A 25,339-nucleotide genomic window follows, 5' to 3' on the forward strand; every position below is an offset into this window, starting at 1 on the left:
ACACACTTACAGCCTCAATACAGCTCAAACGTATCTTCAAAATCCTGAAATCAGCAACTGCTGGCATTTGAAAGTGAACTGATGAGAGGTTAGCTTTTATGCTGCAGTTGCAGCTGTGAACTATTCAGCTCGTTGGAAGACCCGACACACTCAGCTGGCGTGTTTGCCGGACGACGTGAAACACGTTGAAAATAGAAAAAGCCTGGCAAAATAGCAGTTAACAACAAGCTGTTAACTAACTTAAGTGCCTCTCCCACCGCTTGGTGTCGGGTCAGTTCTGAAGTCACAGATCCGACACTTTGGAAACTGGCGTGGAGGCGGATTCCCAACACACCGTCAATCATTTGAATTTAACAGCTGACCCGCCTCCGAACCCGCCCTCTGAGCGTTGGGAAAATCGCGGCCTCTGTGTTCTCCTCACAGCTTACTGTCCCCACCTAGCTTTGTATCATCAGTAAACTTGGATACACTGCACTTGGTCCCTTCATCTAAGTCATTGATATAGATTGTCAATAGGTGAAGCCCCAGCATTGATCCTTGCGACACCCCACCAGTTACAGCCTGCCAACCTGAAAATGAGCCGGTTATTTCTACTCTCTGTTTTCTGTTCCGCCCGCCTTCCGCTGAGCAGGGGGAATTAAAATTCCTCCTTGTTAAGAATTAAAGAAAAGATTTTCATTAACTATTTAATGGCATGAAGGAGGTCAAGTGTAATGATTCAGCCATTGCATTGCAAGAGAATCTGAGTTTATGAGTACTCGGGACGTACAATCTGAAGGAAGTTGGTGAATTATCAGCAAGAGTAGTGAGGGCTGGATGATGCATGGAGCGTCAGTGAGATTAGTTCATAAGTAGTACAATCCTATCTGTCCCTCCCAACCAAAGCTTCCTTTACAGCAGCTAAACTCTACATTCAGGCTCTTTTCCCTGTGAAAGATCAATTCAACTCAGCCTGGTAACTTGCAACTCTGGACCATACTTACGATTACTAGGAAAAGCCTGAATGAAACCTAGGACAACAGATGTTTGAACTTCTCATGCACCTCATACAGGCAGTCCCACCATTATTTATGGAAAGAAAACTAGCATGCTGGTTATTATCAGAGTGCATCATCAGCTAGAATACCAGACCATTTTCCCAGTGTTTCTACGGATCTTCAGTCAAAGTTGCAGCTGAAGATCGGGACAGCTCTCATGGGGATTGAATCTTTTTTGCGTTGTGAATTACATTTTGCTCCATTCATTGGCCGTTTTTTCCAACATTATTTCGCCATTAAATAATTTTGTGTTTTTTCTTGCCATTGCTTTCCTTCGTTATGATTGGTTGCTGTTAACTTTTTCACACTGTACAAAATGCCAACAATGGGAATTCCTTATGGTGTGATGATGATATGATTATAGAGGACATATGGATTAACAAATGCAGATGCAATGATATTTGAGATGTTTGGTCCGTACTCATTACTAGTGTGAGACCCATGAGTACAGATCCCTCCACACCTACCTGGACATGTCAGGAGACCTGTCTCCACCGCCTCTGCTATACAAGTGTGGCTACCACAGAGTTGTGCCATCTGCTGCAGGATAATCTGCAGATACACCTGGAACAGGGAGGGGTCTTCTCAAATAAGGGAAGGCTACCATAGCATGAAGCTTTCATGCCATTGCATTCTTCCACTCTACCAAAGGAGACATATGCTGCATCAGGCAATCTACAGTGTACATCTGTATCAAGCACATGACAAACACTTTGGAAAGCAGATATCAATTGAACAATGTTCTCAGCCTTCACTGGGTAGCAGAGTTCCCTAGTGTGCAGGGCACTGTAGTTGGCACCCATGCGGACATCAAGGATCTTCATGTCAATCCCATGGGTAACATCAAAAGATAGGGTTTGTAATTATTAACTGTTCAGGTGGCATCTGACCCTAGAAACATAATTATGTGCATCAGTGACAGTTATCCAAGAAACAGTCATGATGCCAGTTTACAATGCCCGCATTATTTGAGAAGATGGACTATTCTTTACACCATTGGCTGCTGATCCATCTAAGAAACCTCGAACAGCATAGAAGCACCTTGGCCTTAGCACATCAGCATTTTGTGCTTTGTTCCTTGGATGCCACCTTCACGTAGTGTGCCATGCAGCTTTGGCACAATGAAAGAATTGTGTGAAAAAGGGCAAAATTCTGTATAGTGCTTCAAATGGTACCTCTCACAGGGGGCAGCAATTCCCAACTTATGTGGCTCAACAACCATGGACAAACCCAAGAAATGTTAGCAAAACTGTGGAGTACAGTTCCCTTATCCTTCCTCTGATACCAGCAAACTTCTCTCTCATTTGGAGCCAGGTACTTGGAATGACTGCACTGAATCAGTCAGCAATCTCATTCTGGGCAGCTACCACCTGTGCTTCTACTGCAGGGCGGTCCTTTGGTGCACCTTCTACAGCAGGACCTCCAACTCTTCATATCAGAAGTAGCCTCACTACCCACATTTCTCCACTGTACAATTAGCTAACGTTTCTGTCACCATCACAACTCACCTTTAAAGGAGAGTTGCAGCAGTTTGAGAGCTGCTGCCCGGCTGGGTTTTCCACGCCCCAGTTAAGTGTCCTACGGGTTAAGCTTTTCATATGCCAGTAGACGATTCAAATTAGGGTCGGACTTTCGTTCGAGAATTTGGCGCAGCCCACTCTCTGAGCTGCAGCCGCAAGCGAGCCTGTACCATGGACCAGAATACCCCCATTTTTGCCTTTACCAGAAAGTCAGCACTTTAGAATACTATTCTGCCTATATATCCTAGCATTCTATTAGCATTTTAACTGCTTCACCATGTCGTCTGGATGTTGACAGTAACATGTCCACTATTATTCCCAGCTCCCTTTCCTTTGGCTCTTCTGCTTGCCCCAATTTAGTGCCACCAGCAAATTTGAAGACATTACACTTGGTTTTGATATCCAGGCCATTTGTGTAGATCAGAAACAATAGGGTCCCAAGCATTGACCCTTGTAGGGCTCTACCTAGCACTTTCTTCCCCAGCACTTTCTTCCCCTGTCAGACATTAGACCTCCCAAAGCACACTCTGATTTTTTTTTATTGTTTAACTAGTTCTTTGTTTCTTATCCAGTCCCATGCTTTATATTAGATTCTTATGGCTTTTGTTTTAACTAGAAATCTTTCACATGGATTTTTTCAGTCTTTCTGAAAGTCTAAATCAACTATATTATAGGGACTGCCATGATCTACTTCATCTAAAACATCTTCAGAGAGTCGAAAAGGTCTGTCAGGTAGGATTTCTCCTTCCATATCCATGCTGTGTATTTCTTATTAAGTTACTGCTTGCAGGCATTCTTCTTTTGTCTTCCGAGACCAGGTAATCACATTAATTGGCTAGCCACTCATTTACCCCATAATTCTACCTATGTACTCTTTGGGGGTTAAATTGGGCTACCTAGCGACAGTTTTCAGATGCTGCACGCCTCCTAAGGCCCCCAAAATGACGAGAAGAAACAAAAATGGCAAGTACAAACAAGCAGCGCCTTTCACCCACACCTGAAGCAGGTGTTAGGCTGTTTGCATCAGGGGCATAATGCCTGCTTCAGTTCCCTGCTGCGACATTGCTGGCTGCTTCAAGAAAATCAACCCTAAAGATCACCTACATAAAAAAAGGTAAGTTACTTACCACAATCACCATCCTGAATGCTGCTGCTGCCGGACCCAAGATCCTTGACCACCGACCTCCAGGCCCTAGCCCCGACCACCGATGTCCCTCCCTCCCGGCCCCCCGACCCCTGATCTCCCTACCCTCAAGTGCCGATCGAGACCCCCCCGCAACCCCCTGACGTATCGTTCTGAGGCCCCGATGCCTCCCTCCCGATGCCCTGATCGCTCCTCCCACAAGTGCCCGGTTGCTTCTCCCGAGCTCTACAATTCCCTCTGAGCCACGCGATCATCCCAAAGCCCGCAAACCAAACTTACACTTACTCATGCGGCCTCTTCCCGCAGTGTCTTTTTCAGTCAAATGAGATCCTAGGCCCAATATCCGGGGCTCATTTGACTGAACCATTTGTACGGCATCCACCCATACTTCTCCACATGTTCTTTATTCATCTCTTCTAGCAGGTTCCCATTCTGTCTCTTCTACTAAGCCCAATACCAGCCAAGCTAGCAACTTAACCATACTATCCAATTCCAATCTCATCTCTTTCAGACCCTTGATCGACAAACAATGTTTACAACAATAGCCCAAAGGTAGGTGCCTGGAGGTTAGAAGCTCCTTTGTCTTCAACCCATTTCCCTTCTCTCCACCCTTCCTATCTATTGCTCTCAAAAAGGCTTTGTTTGCTTTCAAAATTCAACTTACTTTTAAAAAATCAAATTAGAATAAGGAAAGACACTTGTCTTCCTTTTCTCAGCCCTCTACTACCTTATTCTGTGAATGTACAAATTACAGCAATTGATGGGCTTCCTCTCGGGTTTTATCATTTGTCTTGGCAATCTGGAAATCACATATTAAAGGGGTAATTTTGGTGAAAGGATGGAAACAGGCGTTGAGTGGGTGCTGTGCTAATAAGACACGCCTGTTTGAAAGTCTGGTTTTAGCAAGCAACTTTGGGCCTAATTGCTGATTACCATAATTTGAACTTGCCTGGAGGCTAAAACAGAGACACCTGCAAGTTTAGCGCTCAAGCACTGATTAGAAGCAATTTTCGTGGAGCAGTATATGTGGACTCCACGCACCCACTTCCACTGAAGGTGTGGCGTGCTCGGGCTGACACACAACGGCAGGTTTGAGGATGGCTCAGGGAGCGAGAGAGAGGGCGCACAGGTTCTCGGACATGGCACTGGAGGTCCTGGTGGAGGAGGTCCAGAGGAGGAGGGATGTCCTGTACCCGCAGGCAGGGAAGGAGTCCACCTTGCCCTCCTGTCCCCCGCTCCTGCAGCAGCTGGTGCTACTCTACCTGGCCTCATGTCCTCCTCTCATGCCTCCTGCAGACCAAGGGGGACCCCTAGAAAGATGCCCATGACCAAGCACTCCCTTTCTCCTGGTGACTCCTATAAGGTGTCCAATAAGGTGGAGTAGCACAGCACTTACCCTTTTTAGGTGAAGTCCTCAGAGAATTTCCGGATTAAATGTTGATAGACTATTGGTGAAGTCTTGACAAACTGTCCCAGAAAGTCTACCCATGTATTTCAAAAGTCCTCTTCAAACCTCCAGCAGCAAGTGAACAATAAAAGGTGAGTATGCCTTTAAGTAGTGCTCGAAATCCTCAGCAATGGTTTGTTTACTCCTGTTCAGCTGGTCGCTGTTAGGAGAGGGCATTAGGTCAAGCGCTATCCACCAAAATGCCATGTAGGCTCTTTAATGAGCACTAGCAGGCAATTTAAGTGGCAATCAGCCCCTTAACAATCCTCTGGGTGGCTGTTCCTAGAATGCGCTTCAACTCCTTTACCAAGATGGCATCTTGCGCTAAACTGCTGTTTCTGCTCAAGACCCCATCTTGGCTACCTCGAAGGCTCCTTAGTGCCTCAATGAGCCGGCAAAAATCAGCCCGAAACTTTTATTGGGCGAGACTTTGCTGAAAAGATAATGGCGTCTGAACGACACTGGATGGTATCCGTTACTTGTAGAGGAAAGGAAGTTACCTTTTCCAGTTTCCATCTTCTGATCTAAAAAGGGTTGGATGCTGGGCCTAAAGCTGACTTCTTCTGGACACTCCTGAAAATGGGCACCGTTCCAGTGAAAGGAGGAAATTGAGATTTTTTAAAAATTCGCTCCCGAGATGTGGGTGCACTGGCAAGGCCAGCATTTATTGCTCATCCCTAATTGCCCTTGAGAAGGTGGTGGTGAGCCGCCTTCTTGAACCGCTGCAGTCCGTGTGGTGAAGGTGCTCCCACAGTGCGGTTAGGAAGGGAGTTCTAGGATTTTGACCCAGCGACGACGAAGGATTGGCGATATATTTCCAAGTCAGGATGGTGTGCGACTTGGAGGGGAACTTGGAGGTGGTGGTGTTCCCATGCGCCTGCTGCCCTTGCCCTTCTAGGAAGAGGTTGTGGGTTTGGGAGGTGCTGCTGAAGAAGATGGGAGGCCTGCCTCATTGATGTGCTTTCTTGGAGTGTATCAACTCCACCTCTCCTCCCCCAGGGGATCTCCAGCAAACTCCTGCACAATGTAAAGGGAAGGTGAAACAGACCTTCCTCTCCCCACCCCACCCCCCATTATTTCCCTGTGCTTTTCACCCAGTAACTGAGCATTCTCCAGATACAAAGGAGGAAAAAAAATCAACTCTTCGGGGAGCTTCTGCTGCCAGTCGGATCCAGAAATCTAAGTGTGAGAACAGCCCTTTTCATACATCTCTCGTGTTTTATCTGTGTCGTCAAAATTTAAACTGACCAAAAACAGGCTCTCTTAGTTGAACCCAAAAACTGGAAACAATAATTATGAAAAAGATGACAATCAAAATCCTGAAATGCAAAGCTCAAGAAATTTCCTCTCGCTATCAGTGGCAATTCCCCCATCGATTGAAATTATAATCCTTCTCCTGTTCTGTTTTTAGAATTTATTTGCGGAACATGGATTATTCTTTTTCAGTTCAATGATAGTTGTTGTTGATCGATGGAATGTGAAAAATTAAAAACATTCTTTGTAATATGTAAAAAAAAAATAGAAACTTCTACTAGTTGAACACCGCAATAGGGTTGGTAAACTTGATGGGTTAAAGTGGGGAAAAAGTTAATATTTCTGACATTGACTGTTGAGGACATTCACTGTAGGTAGACCTATAACCAAACATTCAACTGGGCTTGGATTCACTTTGACTGGTACATTTAATCCATCATGTTTTTATTTTCCTAATTTCATTTTGATTAAAGCTATCTGTAGCGCACAAGAGAAATAGCTCAGTCATTTCTTAACTCTTGTACAGTCTTTTTACAATGGAGAAAAGATACATCTCTTGCACAATAAGATCATTTTAATCATCATGCGTATAACATACACATTCCCTGGAATAACAAAAATCAGGCTATAATGCACCACATTTTTCTTATAAGCGATCTTTATCACAGCTCCTTCATTAACTTCAACAGCAAACCAAAGAGCAAACACATTTCCTTGTAATGATCATTTAAACAGCACACTGGCTTTTGGAATTTTAAGCTCTTTCTCCCACCGCCCCAGAAAATGTGATCCATTCCAAGCCTGTAATCTGGAGCAGAGCTGGAACATGACAATTAATAGGAAAGAATCAAAAAGGTACTAACGATTGGACTTTTCTATAATGCAAGCATTGTATATAATAAACTGAACTAGAATCTCAATTTATAGCCTTTTTAGTAAAGATCCACCTTTTCAGCTGCTACAGCCATTTCACTCGATGCACGGTGTCTCATGCCGCTCTGCTGAAAATAGAAATCCATTCAACTATTCAACTCTGCTTTTATCTCAGCTCAACAATGTCAAACATTTCCAGAATCTCTTCTGAAATAATCTCAGCTTGAAATTCAGCTGGATTCTGTATCAAAAAACAAACTCTACCACAAAAAGACTAAAGTAATACATGTTGTGCAACTTAGGCTAGTCCTCAGCAGTTTATTGATTACTCAATTTTGTTCAATACCAAGGCAAATAAGCAATACAAAAGGCAACAGTAACCATCTAGAGGTAAATCCCTTTAAAATTCAACTTGAACCACAGCAGCTGTTAGATTTCGGTGGAGATGCGTTTTTTTTTTATTGATCTTGTTTGAATCTCCTGTGGTGTTGCTCATACTGAGGCAGGGGGTCTGCTGGGAGTTCCAGGGCCTCGAAGAATGGGGAGGTGCAATAAATGGGGTACAGAGGTAAGGTGGCATTAAGAGTGGGGCAAGCCCAAGTCTGGGTCATGGCAGCAGATTGGTTCTTTAAGTACAAAATCTGCTGTTATCGTACTTGCAGGCTACATGCTGGTACAGAGGTGACAAAGACAGTTTTCAAAGCTCTTTTTGCGTTTAGCAGCAGCTTCTTTCAGGGATCTAAGCTGACTGTATCTCATAGGGGATGGGACTGCTTAATGGCTGAGAATAAGCCTTAGATGGATGGGGAGAGAGTGTGTCTGACAGCCAAGGGCTGACTGGGTGGAAGGTGGAGTCTTACAGCTGTGCCTCTCTGAAATGTTCTCTTTCACACTGTCTGCCTCGCTCTCTCTCTCTCTCACTCTTTCAGGAATACATGTCCCTGTCATTTTCGCATACTTTTGGGATAATTTTCAACTTTTGCGGGGGCAGAGAACAGGCAGTATCGGATTGGCCGCCTGTATACACCTCATCTGATTTTCCTTTCCATTGAAGTCAGTGGAAGGAAAATCAGGCGGGATGTATAACGGGCAGCTGATCCAATACCGCCAGCTTTCTACCCCTGCCAAAGTCAAAAGTTATACCTTTGGTCTCAACACCTTCTCTCACTCTCTGCTCCTTCCATCCTGTCTCCTTCTCCTTTCATTTCTCTCTCTCTCTCTCTGCTCTTCTAATTCTTGCTTCCTTTCCTCACTCACTCCCTCCCTCCTCTTCTGCATCTCTCCCCCTCTTTTCATCTTCCCCTTGTCTCACACTCAGCCTCTTTTATCCTGCCTCTCCTCTTTTATTTTTCCGTTCTTTCTTGGTTCACTCTCCTTTGTTTTCTTCTGATGCTCCCTCTCCTCTTGTTCTGCCATCTGCCCTTCTGCCTCTCTCTCTCTCTTCTACTTTGCTCACCCTCATCTTTCCACCTTCCCTCGTCAATTTTGCAGCAATTCACGGAGTAGAAGGGATCAGACAAGGTCGCAGGCCAGTGGTTTGGGAAGCGGAAGAGATTGGGCAGGGCTGCAGCCCGACATCAGGAAGAAATTGTAGGGACCAGGAGCGGGCAACGGATCAAAAAATCAGCAGGGAATAGGGCTTCAAAAAGTAGATAGTGGGTAAGTGGAATGAGTTACATTTACTTCCTGTTATACTGACAGATAGTATGAACTCTATGCAAGACTTTCTATATTAGTACTGTAGTTGAAATCGTGTCGCACTGCACAAGGGGTGGCAAGACCAAGCGCAGTCTTCAGGTGAAGCGGGGTTAGAGAGTGAAGGATAATTGGACATGAGTGTGCAGACCTAAATCTGCCCCTATCTTCAAGTTATACAGTCTGTCCTTTGTGATGCAGTGACTCCACTGCTGGGAGGGGTGTAATTACAGTATGCCAAGTTTCCATTATACATGTGGATGTACATTCCAATTTATAATGGAAAATCTTTGGCAGAAAATACGTGAAGATATAAGATTTTTAATAGATCGATACATTTAGAATTCCACTTTGTTACTTTAATGGACACCTCTGAGTAGAAGAAGTTTGCACAAGTTCATTGTTCCTGTACAAAATGTCTGCTCAAGGGTTTGCATTAATGGAAGTATGAAGCCAACAAAGTTGTAGCAAAATACATTAGCTGAAACCATTAGCTTAAAATATCACCTGTATCATAATTATACTATTACACAGCATATAGATGAGCACTTGAAACGCCATAGCATACAAAGCTACGGACCAAGTGCTGGAAAATGGGAGATTAGAATAGACAGGGCTTGATGGCCGGCGAGGACACGATGGGCCGAAGGGCCTCTTTCTGTGCTGTATAACTCTATGACTCTATGACACTGAAGATACTCTTAAAGGGAGGGTAAAATCAGTGTGAAAACTCGTACAGTAATTAACACACAAATCAACTTTTCACTTAATTTATTAGCTTTAAGATCCAGCCCAAGCAATTTCCTAAATGGAACAAGCCAGGATAAAACTCTCCCTACCTTTTCAAAAGCAAAAGCAGATCAGGAGCAGGGCCACTCATGAGGATTTTTTAAAAATGCACAAACAAAATCTACACAAATAAAACCAGCATTTAATGCATTCAATTAATAATGCATCAAAAGCGTAGTTATTTTACATAATGTTTATTTGATCAGCATCTGCCTGACCAGGGTCTGAACAGCAGCATGATATCATGATTTTTAACAAGAGCAGCTTGGTGATGGCTGAATGATGCACACAAGAATTCGATTTAGCACATTTCAAAAAAAATAAATGACAAAGTAACTGGCTGAAAGATACAGGAGTAAAACAATCCCAAATTTTGATTCTACTCTTTTTAATAAAGCAGCAGTACTTTTGTCAGATGAGTGTGTGGCTTCTGGGAAAGAGACCGGTTCACTGTGAGACCTGCTACTCACTCTCTTACAGTGTAACGGCCCCCTCGCCAGATGCTCGGTACTGTGTCCAACGAGCCGACTCTTCAAGGTACTTGCTAAGTAGCTCCCATCTTCAATATGCATCATTCCTATTGTAGAGGTACTATATACACCTTAAAAAAATCTTTAATTTAGATAGCCAACTAAATAATATTACAATAGCAAAATACTGCGGATGCTGGAAATCTGAAGCAACAACAGAAAATGCTGGAAGCACTCAGCAGGTCAGGCAGCATCCGTGGAGAGAGAAACAGAGTTAACGTTTCAGGTCTGGGACTCTTCATCAGAACTGGAAAAGGTTAGAGATGGAACAGGTTTTAAGTTAAGGTACTTTACAGCCTTCTGGACTCAACACTGAGTTCAACAATTTCAGACTCTAACCCCTGCCCCCATTTTTCAGGCTGTTTATGATTCTGCCATCCCCATTTGCAAAATGTAATCTCTCCTGCCTCCGACCCTAGCACAGACTGTTCCTTTAGTTCCTTCCTCCCCTCCCCTCCCCTCTTTCCCGGCCTCTGCACCTGATTAAAATCTGTTCCATCTTTAACCTTTTCCAGTTCTGATGAAGGGTCCCAGACCTGAAACGTTAACTCTGTTTCTCTCTCCACGGATGCTGCCCGACCTGCTGAGTGTTTCCAGCATTTTCTGTTGTTATTATATAAATATTACACCCTTGAACAGTGTAGAGGAAATGGCGATATCAAATAGATATAAACACTGAGTGGCTGATTATCTCTCAACATTTTATTTAATTGCTTAGAAATTCTGTAGTAGCCATGCATTTTGTTGGCATGATTTCTAACTTAAGAAATAGTTTGTTCTGCATCTGTGACTCACTTCCATGCCCCAATATTACACAAGCAGTGGTGCACCTGCGGCTGTTACCTGTATAGAGCAGCAGCATGCTGCCACAAATAGCAACTTTTGAGCTGTGTAATATTTTAGGAAATGTAAAAAGTATTCTTTAAACTATGTTAAAAGCGGCCGGTTGCTTTCTTTATTTCAAAGGGCGTGACTGACCTTTGTTCCTTTTAAAGCTGCTTACTTAAATATTTTGAAGTGTTCAATCTAACTGCCAGGCCCCGTGTTTTGCAGAAATTAATATGACGGGACTCTAAATTAGACCCAGCCACTTCATTCTGAATCAGAAATTGTTTATACAAATGTAATCATTGTGCAATGTCATACTTAAAGTTGATGTTACAGTTGTGCGGTGGTACTGGTAACCATGAAAGTGTCCATGAGCAGTTGTAAATCTATGAAGTGTTATTTTACAGAATTTCTGTTTGTTACTATTTAAGTAGATAAATGCAGAGCACATCTGCAGATTCTGCTGGATTCAGATGATGTTCAGGTAAAAGGGAGCTAGCTAAATGAGCCTACATGAGGGATATGATGCAACTGCCATCAAGGAGCACTCAAAGACCCTGTAGTTGACATTCACTGTATTTTATAACTTTACCTGGTTTAGTACCAATACATTTTTTATTATTTGTTTTAGCTTGTCAAATCTCTCATTCTACGATTTTCACTTACCCAAAGAGACTGAAGGTATAGTGGGAATCCTACATTATTCGCAGTATTAGCACTGCAAATGGGATAATCGTTAATCTCCAGGTTCATGCACTCTCCTAGGGCAGAAAGCGAAAAGTCGCAGATTTCCAATTGTAAGGGCAAGGTTCGCTTACAGAAACTGTCATCAGGGGCACTGAACAAGAACATGGTGCAAAACAACCCAAAACTGTAATGCATGCACATAAGCAAGCATTGCATGGGAATGAAAAGGAAAGGCAGTGATGCGTACTGGGAAGCTTAGAAAGTGCACCAACATTTTGATCCAGTGGAGAGTGTGAAATGTGGCTGTGGGCACCTGTTTTTCATTTGTCCCTAATTCTAACTGATTCCAAGTCAAGATAAGGCACAAGGGGAGAACTGCAGGGCTCACTTGGAGTAATCAGAAACAATACAGCAGAAAGGACATACCTGTCTGTTGTGTGGTTTGCGGTAACTGCTGACTTCGCTGTGCATTGTATTGAACAGAAGCAACAGGCCTGAACTGTTGGGCTGCTGAGGTAGGGTACTGGCCAGATGGATAGTAATACACTGGCATCTGAAAGAGATTCACGGAATACATCTTCAGTTTCAATCCTCAACAGTGCATAAATAATTACTTGGTAAAGTATTCAAAAACATAAGTGCGATTCTAACTAATTGCATTAGTCTATGACACAAACAAAATCATAGGCTGAAAAGCAAAAAATTTAATGAATTAAAAATATATTTGCCCAACATTGTTATTCAGCTGATAAATGATTTGCTCTTTTGGATTCCTCTAAGTAACCTATTTCCAGATGCATTGTGCTGTCATCAATCTCATTATCACTGTGTGAAGCCATAAATCAGGAGACCGACTGCTGTGTTTTACTGCAGCCCAATCCCCAACACAATTAGTTCAAGCTCCAGGGAGGCACAGGCAGCTAGTAACAGGATAATAGAATATACAATGTATATTGCATATATATCTAAAAATAACAGTTAGATGCTTCTAGATTAGCAACACTATGCATGGTGGATTACTTCTTTTTTTGGTATTTAATGACCTGGGAAAGCAGTCTGTTCCAATAGGTTCCCTACAGGTCAAACAGAAAGATACAGAAAGTTTACAGACGTTAGGAAATGAAGGCAGATCTTTTTTGTCTGACAATTCCATAATCCATTTAGGACAATTGTAGAAATGAGACAGATCTGCAGATATTACAGTTATTCTTGTCAAAGGAAGAAATTTGCTGGTTCATGAAATTTGAAGTTTACAAAGTTTCCACTCAGCCCAAGTTGTAACTAATTGCTATGGGGAAACAAAACAATTATTCACACAGTAGGTTGTGTCTTTAAAATCTTGCCGATAAGCATTTGCATTAAAATTTATGTCTCCGAGTGCACATGTTAAATGGATAAATGTGCAAGGAAATAACTTTCTGCATCATTTCTCGATACTGGCCCAGTTTAATATTCAGCTTTTAGCCTAGTGAGATGTCTTATTCCAAGGAGAGTATTAGTAAGGTGTTGCGAAATACAATCAGTCTTTATAAAGACAGAAAATCACTGACCCTGCATGTTCAAGTCAATTAAATATGATTAATGGAAGTTTGTAACCTCCATATGGGCCTTACCTAGATATAACAAAAGGAAATGCAATCAAAGCTACTTGCTTAATAATTTTCATTCAACAAGATGAAGCAGCATGTTAACCATCTGGGAACTATTCTCCTGTTTCTATGGCAATTTCAACCTACCGATATTGTAGCACCCCCTTAGATTTTCTCTAACTATAGATGGGCTTTAATCTGCATTTCTTTCCCCTTTTCCTCTCACTTTTTTGTGATATGCATGTTTTAAAACAAGTACCAATTCCTGTGTATCTATCACAAGACAGGTGCAATTAGTGGGTGATATAAAACTGGGAAGTAATGCTCAAGATAAAGTATAGCAAGGTATTTACACGGGATCTATGCCGGTGATCCTTGTCTCCTTAATATAGGCCACCTGAATACAAGACTTACCTTGACACTTTTCCTGAGGCGATAATGGGTGCCCTGTAGTTTATACCTATGCCATTTCACACAGTTATCTAAACGAGTTGCAGATTGTCGCTACTTTTAGAAAAAACAGATGTACCAATCAACATTTTTCTCTCTTCTACTCTTTCCAATCTAATAGGGATAAACCACAGTGAATGCACTTCTTCTCAATGGTGGAACTAAGAGAGGTACAGTGAGCTTGGTATTCAAATCTTGCAGAGAGAAGTTTTTTTTATTTGTTCATGGGATGTGGGTGTCGCTGACAAGGCCAGCATTTATTGCCTATCCCAAATTACCCTCAAGAAGGTGGTGGTGAGCCGCCGCCTTGAACTGCTGCAGTTTTTCCTAGTGGCTTGATACAACTGAGTGGCTTGTTGGCTTTTTCCAGAGGGCAGTTAAGAGTCAACCACATTGCCCGGACCGGGTAAGGGTGGCAGATATCCTTCCACATGGAAATCATGTTTGACATATTTGCTGGAGTTCTTTGAGGATGTAACGAGCAGGGTGGATAAAGGGGAATCAGTAGATGTCGTGTATTTGGATTTCCAGAAGGCACTTGATAAGGTGCCACATAAAAGGTTAATACACAAGAGAAGAGCTCACGGGGTTGGGGGTAATATATTAGCATGGATAGAGGATTGGCTAACTAACAGAAAACAGAGAGTCGGGATAAATGGGTCATTTTCAGGTTGGCAAACTGTAACTAGGGGGTACTGCAGGGATCAGTGCTGGGGCCTCAACTATTTACAATCTATATTAATGACTTGGATGAAGGGACCGAGTGTAATGTAACCAAATTTGCTGATGATACAAAGATAGGTGGAAAAGCAAAAAATCTCCAAAGGGATATAGATAGGCTAAGTGAGTGGGCAAAAATCTGGCAGATAGAGTACAATGTGGGAAAATGCAAGGTTATCCACTTTGGTAGGAAAAATAAAAAAGCAAATTATTATTTAAATGGGGAGAGATTACAAAGTGCTGAGGTTCAGAGGGATCTAGGAGTCTTTGTACATGAATCACAAAAAGTTAGCATGCAGGTACAGCAAGTAATTAGGAAGGCAAATGGAATGTTGGCCTTTATTGCAATAGGGAATGGAGTATTGAAGTAGGGAAGTCCTGTTACAACTGTACAGGGCATTGGTGAGACCACACCTGGAGTACTGCATACAGTTTTGGTCTCCTTATTTAAGGAAGGATATACTTGCATTGGAGGCAGTTCAGAGAAGGTTCACGAGGTTGATTCCTGAGATGAAGGGGTTGTCTTATGAAGAAAGGTTGAGCAGGTTGGGCCTATACTCATTGGAGTTTAGAAGAATGAGAGGGGATCTTATTGAAACATGTAAGATTCTGAAGGGGCTCGACAGGGTAGATGCAGCGAGGCTGTTTTGCCTCATGGGGGAATGTAGAACTAGGGGGCATAATGGCACCCTTTTAAATTGGAAATGAGGAGGAATTTCTTCTCTCAGAGGATCGTGAATCTTTGGAATTCTCTTCCCCAGAGAGCTGTGGAGGCTGGGTCATTGAATATATTTAAGGTGGAGATAGACAGATTTTTGAATGGTAAGGGAGTCAATGGTTATGGGGAGCGGGCAGGGAAGTGGAGTTGAGGCCAAGATCAGATCAGCCATGATCTTATTGAATGGCGGAGCAGGCTTGAGGGGCCAAATGGCCGACTCCTGCTCCTACGTCTTATGCTCTCTAAAGGACATTAGTGAATTAGATACATTTCTACGACAATCCAGTAGCTTCATGGTTACTGATACTAGCTTTTTTATTCCACACTTTTTTTTAATTAACTGAATTCAAATTCCACAGCTGATGGGATTAGAGGTCATGTCTGAGCTCAGGCCTCTGGATTACTAGTCCAGTAACATAACCACTATATGCTACCGTAAGTTGGGACAAAGGCAAACACATTTGAACCCATATTAGACCAATTTAAGTCAGTTTTGAAGGTGGTCACTGAATAGGATCATCTACAAATTATTTGTACTTCACGGAGTCTTTATTTCCATTTTGTCAGTTGGAAAATAATGGTAAAGAACTGAAAACCTCTGTATCTACAGTGCATACATAGAGAGAATACAGACTGCATATCAACAGCAACCCATTTGACATTTGAATAATTTATTTAACATTTTATTTACATAAACAATATGGTTTATAATCAAAATACTCAATGACGAGCTGTGGAATAATGAACTTAATCTACTCATGAAGAGTTGCAGAACTAATTTGTGACTTTGATATTTGTAAGTTTGCAGATCTTTCTCATTCCTGAAATAAATTCTACAGTTAGATTCCCCAGTAAATGTCCTCAAAATATCAGTAAAAAGAAAAGTGCCGTCATAGAAATAAAAAATGGAAATTACATCTGAGCATTCTTTTTAAAAGCTGCAGTGAATTTATAGGATGCCACTGGATCAACTGAAGCCTTTGAAAATTTAGAAGATAATGGCCTGGATTTTGCTCTCAGTGGCGAAGGAACGGCGCTCACCTCGCTGACAGCCGCCCACAGACGTTTCGCGGGCTCGTCAGTGGAGACTTGCTCTAATCCGGCGTCTTTTACAGTGCGGTACCCTCTACAGGGGCTCTGTGGCATCTGTGAACAGGGTAAGCAACAGCGAGGCTCTTCAACCAATTAGATTACAGAATTCTCACCGAGTCACGCAGGGGGGAGTTTTAACCCCAAAGGTTGGGCGGGTTTGGGTTGGGTGGAAGATTGAAGTGTTGAAAATCTGAATCCCGACCCCAACTCGCCTACTTCCGGGACCGGATGGCGGTGGGGGTCGGGGGGGGGGGGGGTCGGGGTGCGGACAGCCAACCCGCCGGCTAAAGGAAGGCGAGGACTGCTGGATCCAGGAGGTAAGTGCCTTCCCACTTACCTGAATCCAGCGTACTCGACTCGCCAAACCCCCACTCCCCGACCCTTCCGATCTCCCCATACTTCACCCCCCCCAACCAAGGCCTCCAATCACAACCCCCGCTCTCGCTCAGCCTCCGATCCCTCTCTCCCGCCTCCCCACTCCCCAGCTGCGGCCTAGTGACGAAGGCTTACCCACCCGGCAGCCGGCCAGCCTCTCAATCTGGCTGCAGCCGGGAAACGGAGAAAGAAAATGTTAATCAGTCCCGCTGTTAAAATTCAGCAGGGCCGGAGGGAAACCAATTCTTCTGGGTTTCCTGACCACAATCCAGCCCCTCTGCTCAATCCAGCCTGCAGTGTCTAAACCAGGAAGTATAAAGCAGGAAATATAAATTATATTTAAATGATGTACAGAAAGCAAAATAAAGATGGGAAATACAGCTGGGATTAAGGGGGAGAGATAAAAGAGACAGACAGAAAAGGTAAAAATAAATTATTTTCTTTTATTTTAAATCTCCAATACTAATTTTCTTCTGAGGGAATGAGACTCCACACTTGTAGAATTAATTTTTCAGGTCAGAGGGGCTGTTCAGCAGTAATTATCACGCCATTAAAAACTCACTTACTCCTGAATGCACCAGTCCTAACTTTTTCAGCTGTTTTTAGTACGGAACTGGCGGGAGGTACAGCAAGTTCACGCTGCTGCAGTCATTTCAATGCCGAGTCTATCAGCAAGGACTGCAATAGCGCGCCTTGTAGAGGAGCAGGGTATCTCCGACAGCAACTTCCGGATTTCCGCGTTTAGTTGCACTTGCGTGTACCCCAAAAGTTGCTGCCAGAGTTCCTCTGTTATAATGGTGAGTGCTGATAGCTTCACTGTTATTCTCATCGCAAATTCTGGGCAAAGAAAAATATCAGAAAAAGGCATTGTCTATATGGAGCAGCCTCTAGTAGAAACAGCTACAAAAATTCTGCTATTCCGTTCAGTTCTTCTGTGTGTTTGTAGTTCAGTCTAGAGACTGATAGCAAATTGATAAATCTCCATCACACTGTGCTTTTTGTACTTGTTTCAGGGAAATGAAGGTAGCGGGTACGTGGGCAATCTTCCATAACAGTTTGCAGTAGTATAGGAATATTTTAGAATTGCCCATAAATCAATAGATGCTTGTATACCAGAGTAATGAGAAATTAAGCTGTCAATGCAGTACAACTATTAACTGTACATAAATGTCAAGATGCTCTTTTGATGTACATTATGGGATGCTTAACCTACAGCATGACACAAACCAAACTATAAATCAGTTGCTAATTAGTTGCTGGGAAGCATCATGCCTGATATGACTATTATGTATAGAAACATGTACATCGGATTTAACGGGTACTGCTGTGATGAACTGCTTGTGAAAACCGAACAACTGCAACTTTTGTTCTCATATCCTGACAAATGAGCACATTTTGCACAGTGCTTCAGCACCATTTAATCATACAGATATACCAATTTCTAATTGAGAATGCTATCTCGTGGTCCTATTTTCAACATCAACTTAGCAGAAAACTCTAGCAAGAGGAAGTTGTAAATTTGAGCTTTCAACTACTCTTTGGGATTGAAACATTTAAGATGTTAGAATATCCACCTTTATGTAGTACTAGCTGGGGGAGTCCGGCTTTGCCAGGGCTGTTTTGGGCCGGGCGGTTTAAATGGAGTCCCAGGCTTTCGGGCCTGTCTCTGTGTCCCTCTGTGAATCTGCTGCCGGGCAACATTTCTACCTTTTAATAGCTTCAAAGATGAAAGTGAAAGTACTTATAAAACGTTTTTGGTAAATGTGATATTATTTTTAAAAGAGATACTAACTTTTTCGAAGCTGGATTAGCAGATTTTGAGCTGGAAGTAGTGAAGCAATGGCTGCCCGATGCCTGAGTTGAAAAGCATTAGTCCCACCCACAGACGCAGTGATTGGCCAACCATCAGGCAACTGAACTGTAGGATTGGTCAATCGTGACGGCACAGGATTGGTTGACCTTGATGTCAGTCAATCAATGGTAATTAGCAGATAATGAGTTTAATTTTGAAGGTTTTTTGCATAACGCGTGAACAATTTTAGTCCGACCGAAAAGTAAATACGCTTATGACGGTTCTGGAATCGTCAGCTTTCTTTCGATGTAACGCACGTGTAGGTACGCTCTATAACTTTTGAGTTTATTCAAGACAGACAGACAGACGGAATGACAGACAGAAGTATCCTTTTATATATATAGATTCTTTACAAGCTACTCATTGGTAACCAAACTAGATCATTTCAAAAATGTCTCTAATACCTCTTAATGTCTCTTCACTTCTCTTTTGTTCTTTCATCCCCATTTCCCAGCCCCCAAACTGGCCTTTTAATCGGTTTCATTTCCTGTGTTTTTCCAGTCCTGACGAAGGGTTTTGACCCGAAACGTTGACTTTGTTTCTCTCTCCACGGATGTTGCCTGGCCTGCTGAGTTTTTCCAGCATTTTCTGTTGTTATTTTGGATTTCCAGCATCTGCAGTATTTTGCTATCGTAGATCATTTCAAATATGTTTAGCACTAATGAATGCAAATAACCCAATACTTGATTGTGTGCTTCCAGACCAGTACTAATTAAACAGGAGACATACAGCGAGGTCCGCTTATACAAGATTTTAATCTGAACAGAGAACTATAAGAACATAAGAAATAGGAGCAGGAGTCGGCCATTCGACCACTCGAGCCTGCTCCCACATTCAGTGAGATCATGACTGACCTTCTACCTCAACTCCACCTTCCTGTACTATCCCCATATCCCTTGGTTCTCTTAGTATCCACAAATCTATCGCTCTCTGTTTTGAATATACTCAATGACTGAGCATCCTCAGCCCTCAGGGGTAGAGAATTCCAAAGATTCACAACCCTTTCAGTAAAGAAATTTCTCCTCATCTCAGTCCTAAATGGCCAATCCCTTGTTCTGAGACTGTGACCCCGTGTTCTAGACTCCCAGCACCTACCCTGTCTAAGCCCCTTAAGAATTTTACACATTTCAATGAGATCACTGCTCATTCTTCTAGACTCTCGGGAATATAGGCCTAGTCTACTCAATCTCTCCTCAAAGGACAATCCCCCATCCCAGGAATCAGTCTACTGAAGCTTCGTTGCACTCCCTCTAAGGCAAGTATATCCCACATTACAACAGTGACTACACTTCAAAAATACTTCATTGGCTGTAAAGCGCTTTGGGACGTCCGGTGGTTGTGAAAGGTGCTACATAAATGCAAGTCTTTCTTTCCTTTTCTTCCTTAGGTAAGCAAACTAAAACTGTACACAGTACTCCAGGTGTGGTCTCCAACGTCCTATATAATTGCAGTAAGGCTTTTTTTACTCTTTTACTCCAATCTTTTTGTAATAAAGGCTAACATACCTTTTGCATACTAATTGCTTGCTGTGCCTGCATGTTAACTTTCTGTGAATCATGTACAAGGACACCCAAGTCCCAGTGAATACTAACATTTCCCAATCTCTCATCATTTAAAACATATTCTGCTTTTCTATTTTTCCACATTATATTCCATCCGTCAAGTTCTTGCCCATTTACTTAACCTGTCTATACGCCTTTGCTGTGTCTTTGCATCCTTCTCACAACTTACTTTCCCACCTAACTTTGTATCGTCAGCAAACTTGAATACATTACACTCAGTCCCCTCATTTAAGTCATTAATATAGATAGTAAATAGCTGAGGCCCAAGCACTGATCCTTGCGGTACCCCACTAGTTACAACCTGCCAACACGAAAATGACCCGTTTATTCCTACTCTCTGTTTTCTGTCTGTTAGCAATCCTCAATCCACACTAATATATTACCCCCAATCCTATGAGCCCTAAATTTGTGTAATAATCTCTTGTGTGGCAACTTATCAAATGTTTTTTGAAAATCCAAATACACTACATCCACTGGTTTCCCCCTCATCTACCCTGCTAGTCACAACTTCAAAAAATTCCATTACATTTGTCAAACGCGATTTCCCTTTCATAAATCAGTGTTGACTCTGCCCAATCATATGATTTTTTAAGTGCCCTGTTACCACGTCCCTAGTAATAGATTTTAGCATTTTCCCGACTACCTATGTCAGGCTAACTGGTCTATAGTTCCCTGTTTTCTCTCTCCCTCCTTTTTTGAATAGCGGGGTTACATTTGCTTCCTTCCAACCTGTGAGGACTGTTCTGGAATTCTGGAAGATCAAAACCAATGCATTCACTATCTCTGTAGCCACCTCTTTTAAAACCCTAGGATATAGGCCATCAGGTCCAGGGGATTTGTCGACTTTTAGTCCTATTAATTTCTCCAGTACTATTTCTTTACTAATGCAAATTTCTTTAAGTTCCTCATTCTCACTCGATCCTTGGTTCGCCACTGAGGACAGATACAAAGTATTTGTTTAATGTCTCTGCCATTTCCTTATTCCCCATTATAATTTCTCCTGTCTCTGCCTGTAAGGGACCCACGTTTACTTTCGCTAATCTCTTCTTTTTTACATACCTATAGAAGCTTTGGCAATCTGTTTTTATGTCTCTTGCTAGCTATTCTCATATTCTCTTTTCTCTCTATCAATTTCTTGGTCATTCTTTGCTGAATTCTTAAATCCTCCTAATCCTCAGACTTACTACTCTTTTTGGCAACATTATACGTCTCTTCCTTTAATCTAATACTATCTTTAGCTTCTCCTTTGCCACGGTTGGACCAAATTTCCCATGGTGCTTTTATTCCTTAAGGGAATGTATATTCATTGTGAATTATGAATTGTTTCTTTAAATCTTTGCCATTGCTTATGTACCATCATATATTTTAATCTAGTTTCTCAATCTACCTTAGCGAACTCACCTCTCATATCTACGTAGTTTGCTTTGTTCAAATTTAAGATCCTAGTTTCGGACTTAACTAAATCACTCTCAAACTCAATAAAAATTCTATCATATTATGATCACTCTTCCCCCCAGAGGCTCCTTTCCTACAAGGTTATTAATTAACCCTGTCTCATTGCACAATTGTGACATGTATTTTATGTCAACTTTTGTGTTTTCCCATTCATAGCAAGCGATATTTATTTAATTGAAAAGATGTGTGTTTACGTGTTGTTTTATGTTTGACTGATTTTACACTGCTCCCAAAAATACTGAGCACCTGTTCACCATATTGGACGCTTATGCACCCATTTAGCACCCAAAAGACAGGTGCAGCGTGATCGAATTTCTAGGTCAGTGCCTTTGAATAATCCAGAAAAACAAGGTAAGTTTTCCAATTGTGCACTTCTAGTGTGGAACCTTGCCTGCCAGGAGTATATATGGGCAAATTGTGCTCTCAGTCTCCGATTTTATGTCATCAAAAGTATAATGGAAAATTGTGAGTGATTTTTTGACAAGCGCTCTGGGCTGGAGAGGCTCCATGTTGGGCGTGCGCATTCAAAAGATTTACCCTAAGATTTTTCAATGGCCGGCTGAAGGGCATGGAGGAGGGTGAGATGCAGTTATCCAGCCATTGCACTGAGTGAGCACCGAGGATGTGAAGGATGTTGGTGAATGCGGAGTGGAATCTAGGGCTGCCAGTATGTAGTGCACGGATGAGTGAAGTATTGCCTTTGAAATATACCATCAACTTTATTTTTTTAAACATTGAAATAGAAAATACTTAACTTTGTAGAAAGTAAAAGCTGTTTTTATTTATAAAGAAAGAACTTGCATTTATATAGTATCTTTCACGACCTTGGACATCCCAAAGTGCTTTGCAGCCAATTAAGTACTTTTTCTTTGAAGTGCAGTCACTGTTGTAATGTGGTACCCAATTCGCACACAGCAAGGTCCCACAAACAGTAATAAGATAATGACAAGATAATCTGTTTTAGTGAAGTTGGTTGAAAGATAGATATTGGCCAGGGCACCAGGGAGGTCCACCCTGCTCTTCTTCGAATAGTGCCACGGGATCTTTTACATCCACCTGAGGGCAGACGGGGCCTCGGTTTACCATCTCATCTGAAAGACGGCACCTCCTAGAGTGCAGCACTCCCCCAGTACTGCACTGGATTATGTGGTGAACCTGGACTATGTGGTCAAGTCTCTGGAGTGGGACTTGAACCCACAACCTTCTGACTCAGAGGGTGAGCCGTGGCTGACACGAGGATGCTGCAGATCCTGGGTGATAGGCAGATCCATCACCTTCATGCAGATACTTATATCACTAACCTGGCAGCTAATTAAAAGGATTCTTACTGGTGAGAGCAAAATGGTTAATACTTTCTGGTTTTCCTTTGAGAACGCTTTCACATTAATCCAGTTAAAAATCCCATTAACACAAAAACAAATTCAATAGTAATTTACTTGCATTGTTCATTACTTCAGTAAACTGGCATTAAGAATTACACATCCAGTATGCAAATCTTCCATTTCCCCCAGGTGTAGCGCATTCAGGACGGTTTTCTGTATTAACTTTTAAACCACAATATGCTTGAGTTAGTTGAGAATCAATTTTTTGTGTGTGTTTGATTGATCCCAGGGTTTTGTTTCAGGTGCAACTGATGCACAGATTAAATAACCAAGTTAAAATCTAAAATCTGTTGGCAACTAACCCAAAAAACAACCCCTCCCACCCCCCAAGCAAGCTTAAAAACAGCAAGAAAACCTGCTTCGAGTACAAATGAAAATCTTCAAATATCTAATCTGTGCATTCATTTATTGCAGCAGTAATTCCTAGCTCAGTAAATGTAGCCTTTTCACTGTCACGCTATTTTTATTTCCTTCTGATTGACAACATCGCTGGATTGCTATCCCACCGAAAGCAGGACTCCGGCCCCATTAACTTGGCTTATCTTTGCTATTGGTTCAGCAGAAATTAGAAAATAAATATGGTGCAGCAATTATGGAGTGTTCAATTATAATATCAACTCTGCTTTTTTTTGCTCCATTCCCCCCCAAACCATTGTACTGTATATGTATATTGGCCCAGAAATTGGGCTCTCCACGGGTGAGTACGCACGGGGTACTCACCCGTAGGCCGAATGGAAATGCCGGTTTCCTGCATGCACTGAGCATGCGCGGGAAACCGGCACTTCCGATCCCCTGAACAAAGGGGTTCAGAGGTCGAACGCGCGCGCAGGGGAGGCTGCGCGTGCGCTTTGAACTTAGTTTTTTTTTTACAGGTTTTCACACGAGGTTAAGCCTGCAGGATTTACACATTTAAAAAGCAGGCGTAAGGCCTGCTTTTTACAAGGTAAGTGGTCAATTAATTAAAATTAAAACATTTTTTCCACAGGTTTATTATTTTTAAATACTTTAAAGCAAGGTAAGTTTATTTTTAGCCCCGTTTTTTTATAAAATTATTTTTTTCAAAAATTTTAAATTATTGTTTAAAATAGTTATTTAATGTAATTTATAGTTTATTTAAAAAGTGTGATTTAAAAAAAGATTTATTTGAAGGTTTACTGCTATTTTGGGGCCCGTAGTATTCATAAGTTTTCACAGGTCTTCCTGTCAATCTTATGAATGGGCTTTTCCCTCCCCCGATTGGCTGCCCATGGCTCACGTGATCCCAGGGGACGCATCGCACTAACTACGCCCCTGGGACACACAAGCACAGCGCGCCGGCAGCTGGACCAGGCCCCGGAGCGGAATTCCATGGGGCCCTAGAGCTCAACTGCCGGCGCGCAAGGTAAGTGCAGGTCGGGGGCTTGCATCCGCGGGAAGCCCCCGACCCGAATTTCTGGGTCATTGTATAATATAAACATTAAACATGAATGTTCACTTCTCAATAGCAGCAGATAGGTGAAATCCCAAACTCTGATGAAACACAAGCACTCCCACAACAAACAGTAATAAAACATCTATGGAATATGTGGGAATCCAGAGATATGATGACCTGCATCTGTATGAAAATAAGAAAGTATCCAGGCAACTAATGCCCCTATCTTTGAGATCTACTTAATGAGAACAACTCTCCAGGAATGTGTCAACACCCCTATAAAAGACCAGCACAACCAGAACACAAGACTAGCACCCCATGTCTAAACCCCACCATGGGACAAACCCAACTTGGGATAGCCGCCTCCTTTTGAGTAGGAGAGGTGATGAGGTAGTAGTTAGGTGGCACTAAGCTTGTGTCTTAAAATATTAAGATTTCTGATGAAGAGAAGAATAAGGGAGGTAAGGAGTTTCACTTTTGAAGATCTGGAAAAGAATGACAGAGCGGGCGATGGTGTGGTGAGTCTTCACTTCCAACACAGTGTGGATGCAGGGCGATGAAAGAATGTGCAAGGTGGCATATTTAAAGCTTAGGGGAATAAGAGAGAGAAAGCTCAAAGGAGAAATGACCAAAATATTAATAAAATAGATAAGGAAGGTTTCAAAGAGAAAAGTAACTTGAAGGTTAGGGGAACAAGAAGGATTAACCATCAGACACCAAGGGGGAAAAATTCAGTTGTTTGCACCTCCCATTAGCGCCTTAAGAGGGCACAAATCAACTAGCGCCCGGGCGCGGCGATGTTTGCGCCGCTCACGAAGTTAACTAGACATTTTGCGGTGGCGCTAAACACTACCGCCATGATCTCCTGCGCCGGCAGATTGTGACGTCAGTCGAGTGCGCAATGCCCCGGTAGCGCCCCGGACTGGATA

At 42.4% G+C, this 25,339-nt stretch overlaps 1 protein-coding gene across 24 annotated transcripts in view; it reads right to left on the reverse strand.

The window, feature by feature from the left end:
• Positions 1-25,339, reverse strand: part of LOC147115349 (cAMP-regulated phosphoprotein 21-like) — a 789,554-nt gene that overhangs the window by 53,584 nt on the left and 710,631 nt on the right. For all 24 annotated transcript variants that reach the window (XM_085993832.1, XM_085993820.1, XM_085993830.1 and 21 more), the window contains one exon: positions 12,231-12,357. In XM_085993832.1, the coding sequence (XP_085849958.1) occupies positions 12,231-12,357 (127 nt within the window). The remainder of the gene's footprint in view (positions 1-12,230; positions 12,358-25,339) is intronic.

Source organism: Somniosus microcephalus, chromosome 7 (genome assembly GCF_052327205.1).
Source record: "Somniosus microcephalus isolate GS21.2 chromosome 7, FLI_Smic_1.0, whole genome shotgun sequence".
Taxonomy (NCBI): domain Eukaryota; kingdom Metazoa; phylum Chordata; class Chondrichthyes; order Squaliformes; family Somniosidae; genus Somniosus; species Somniosus microcephalus.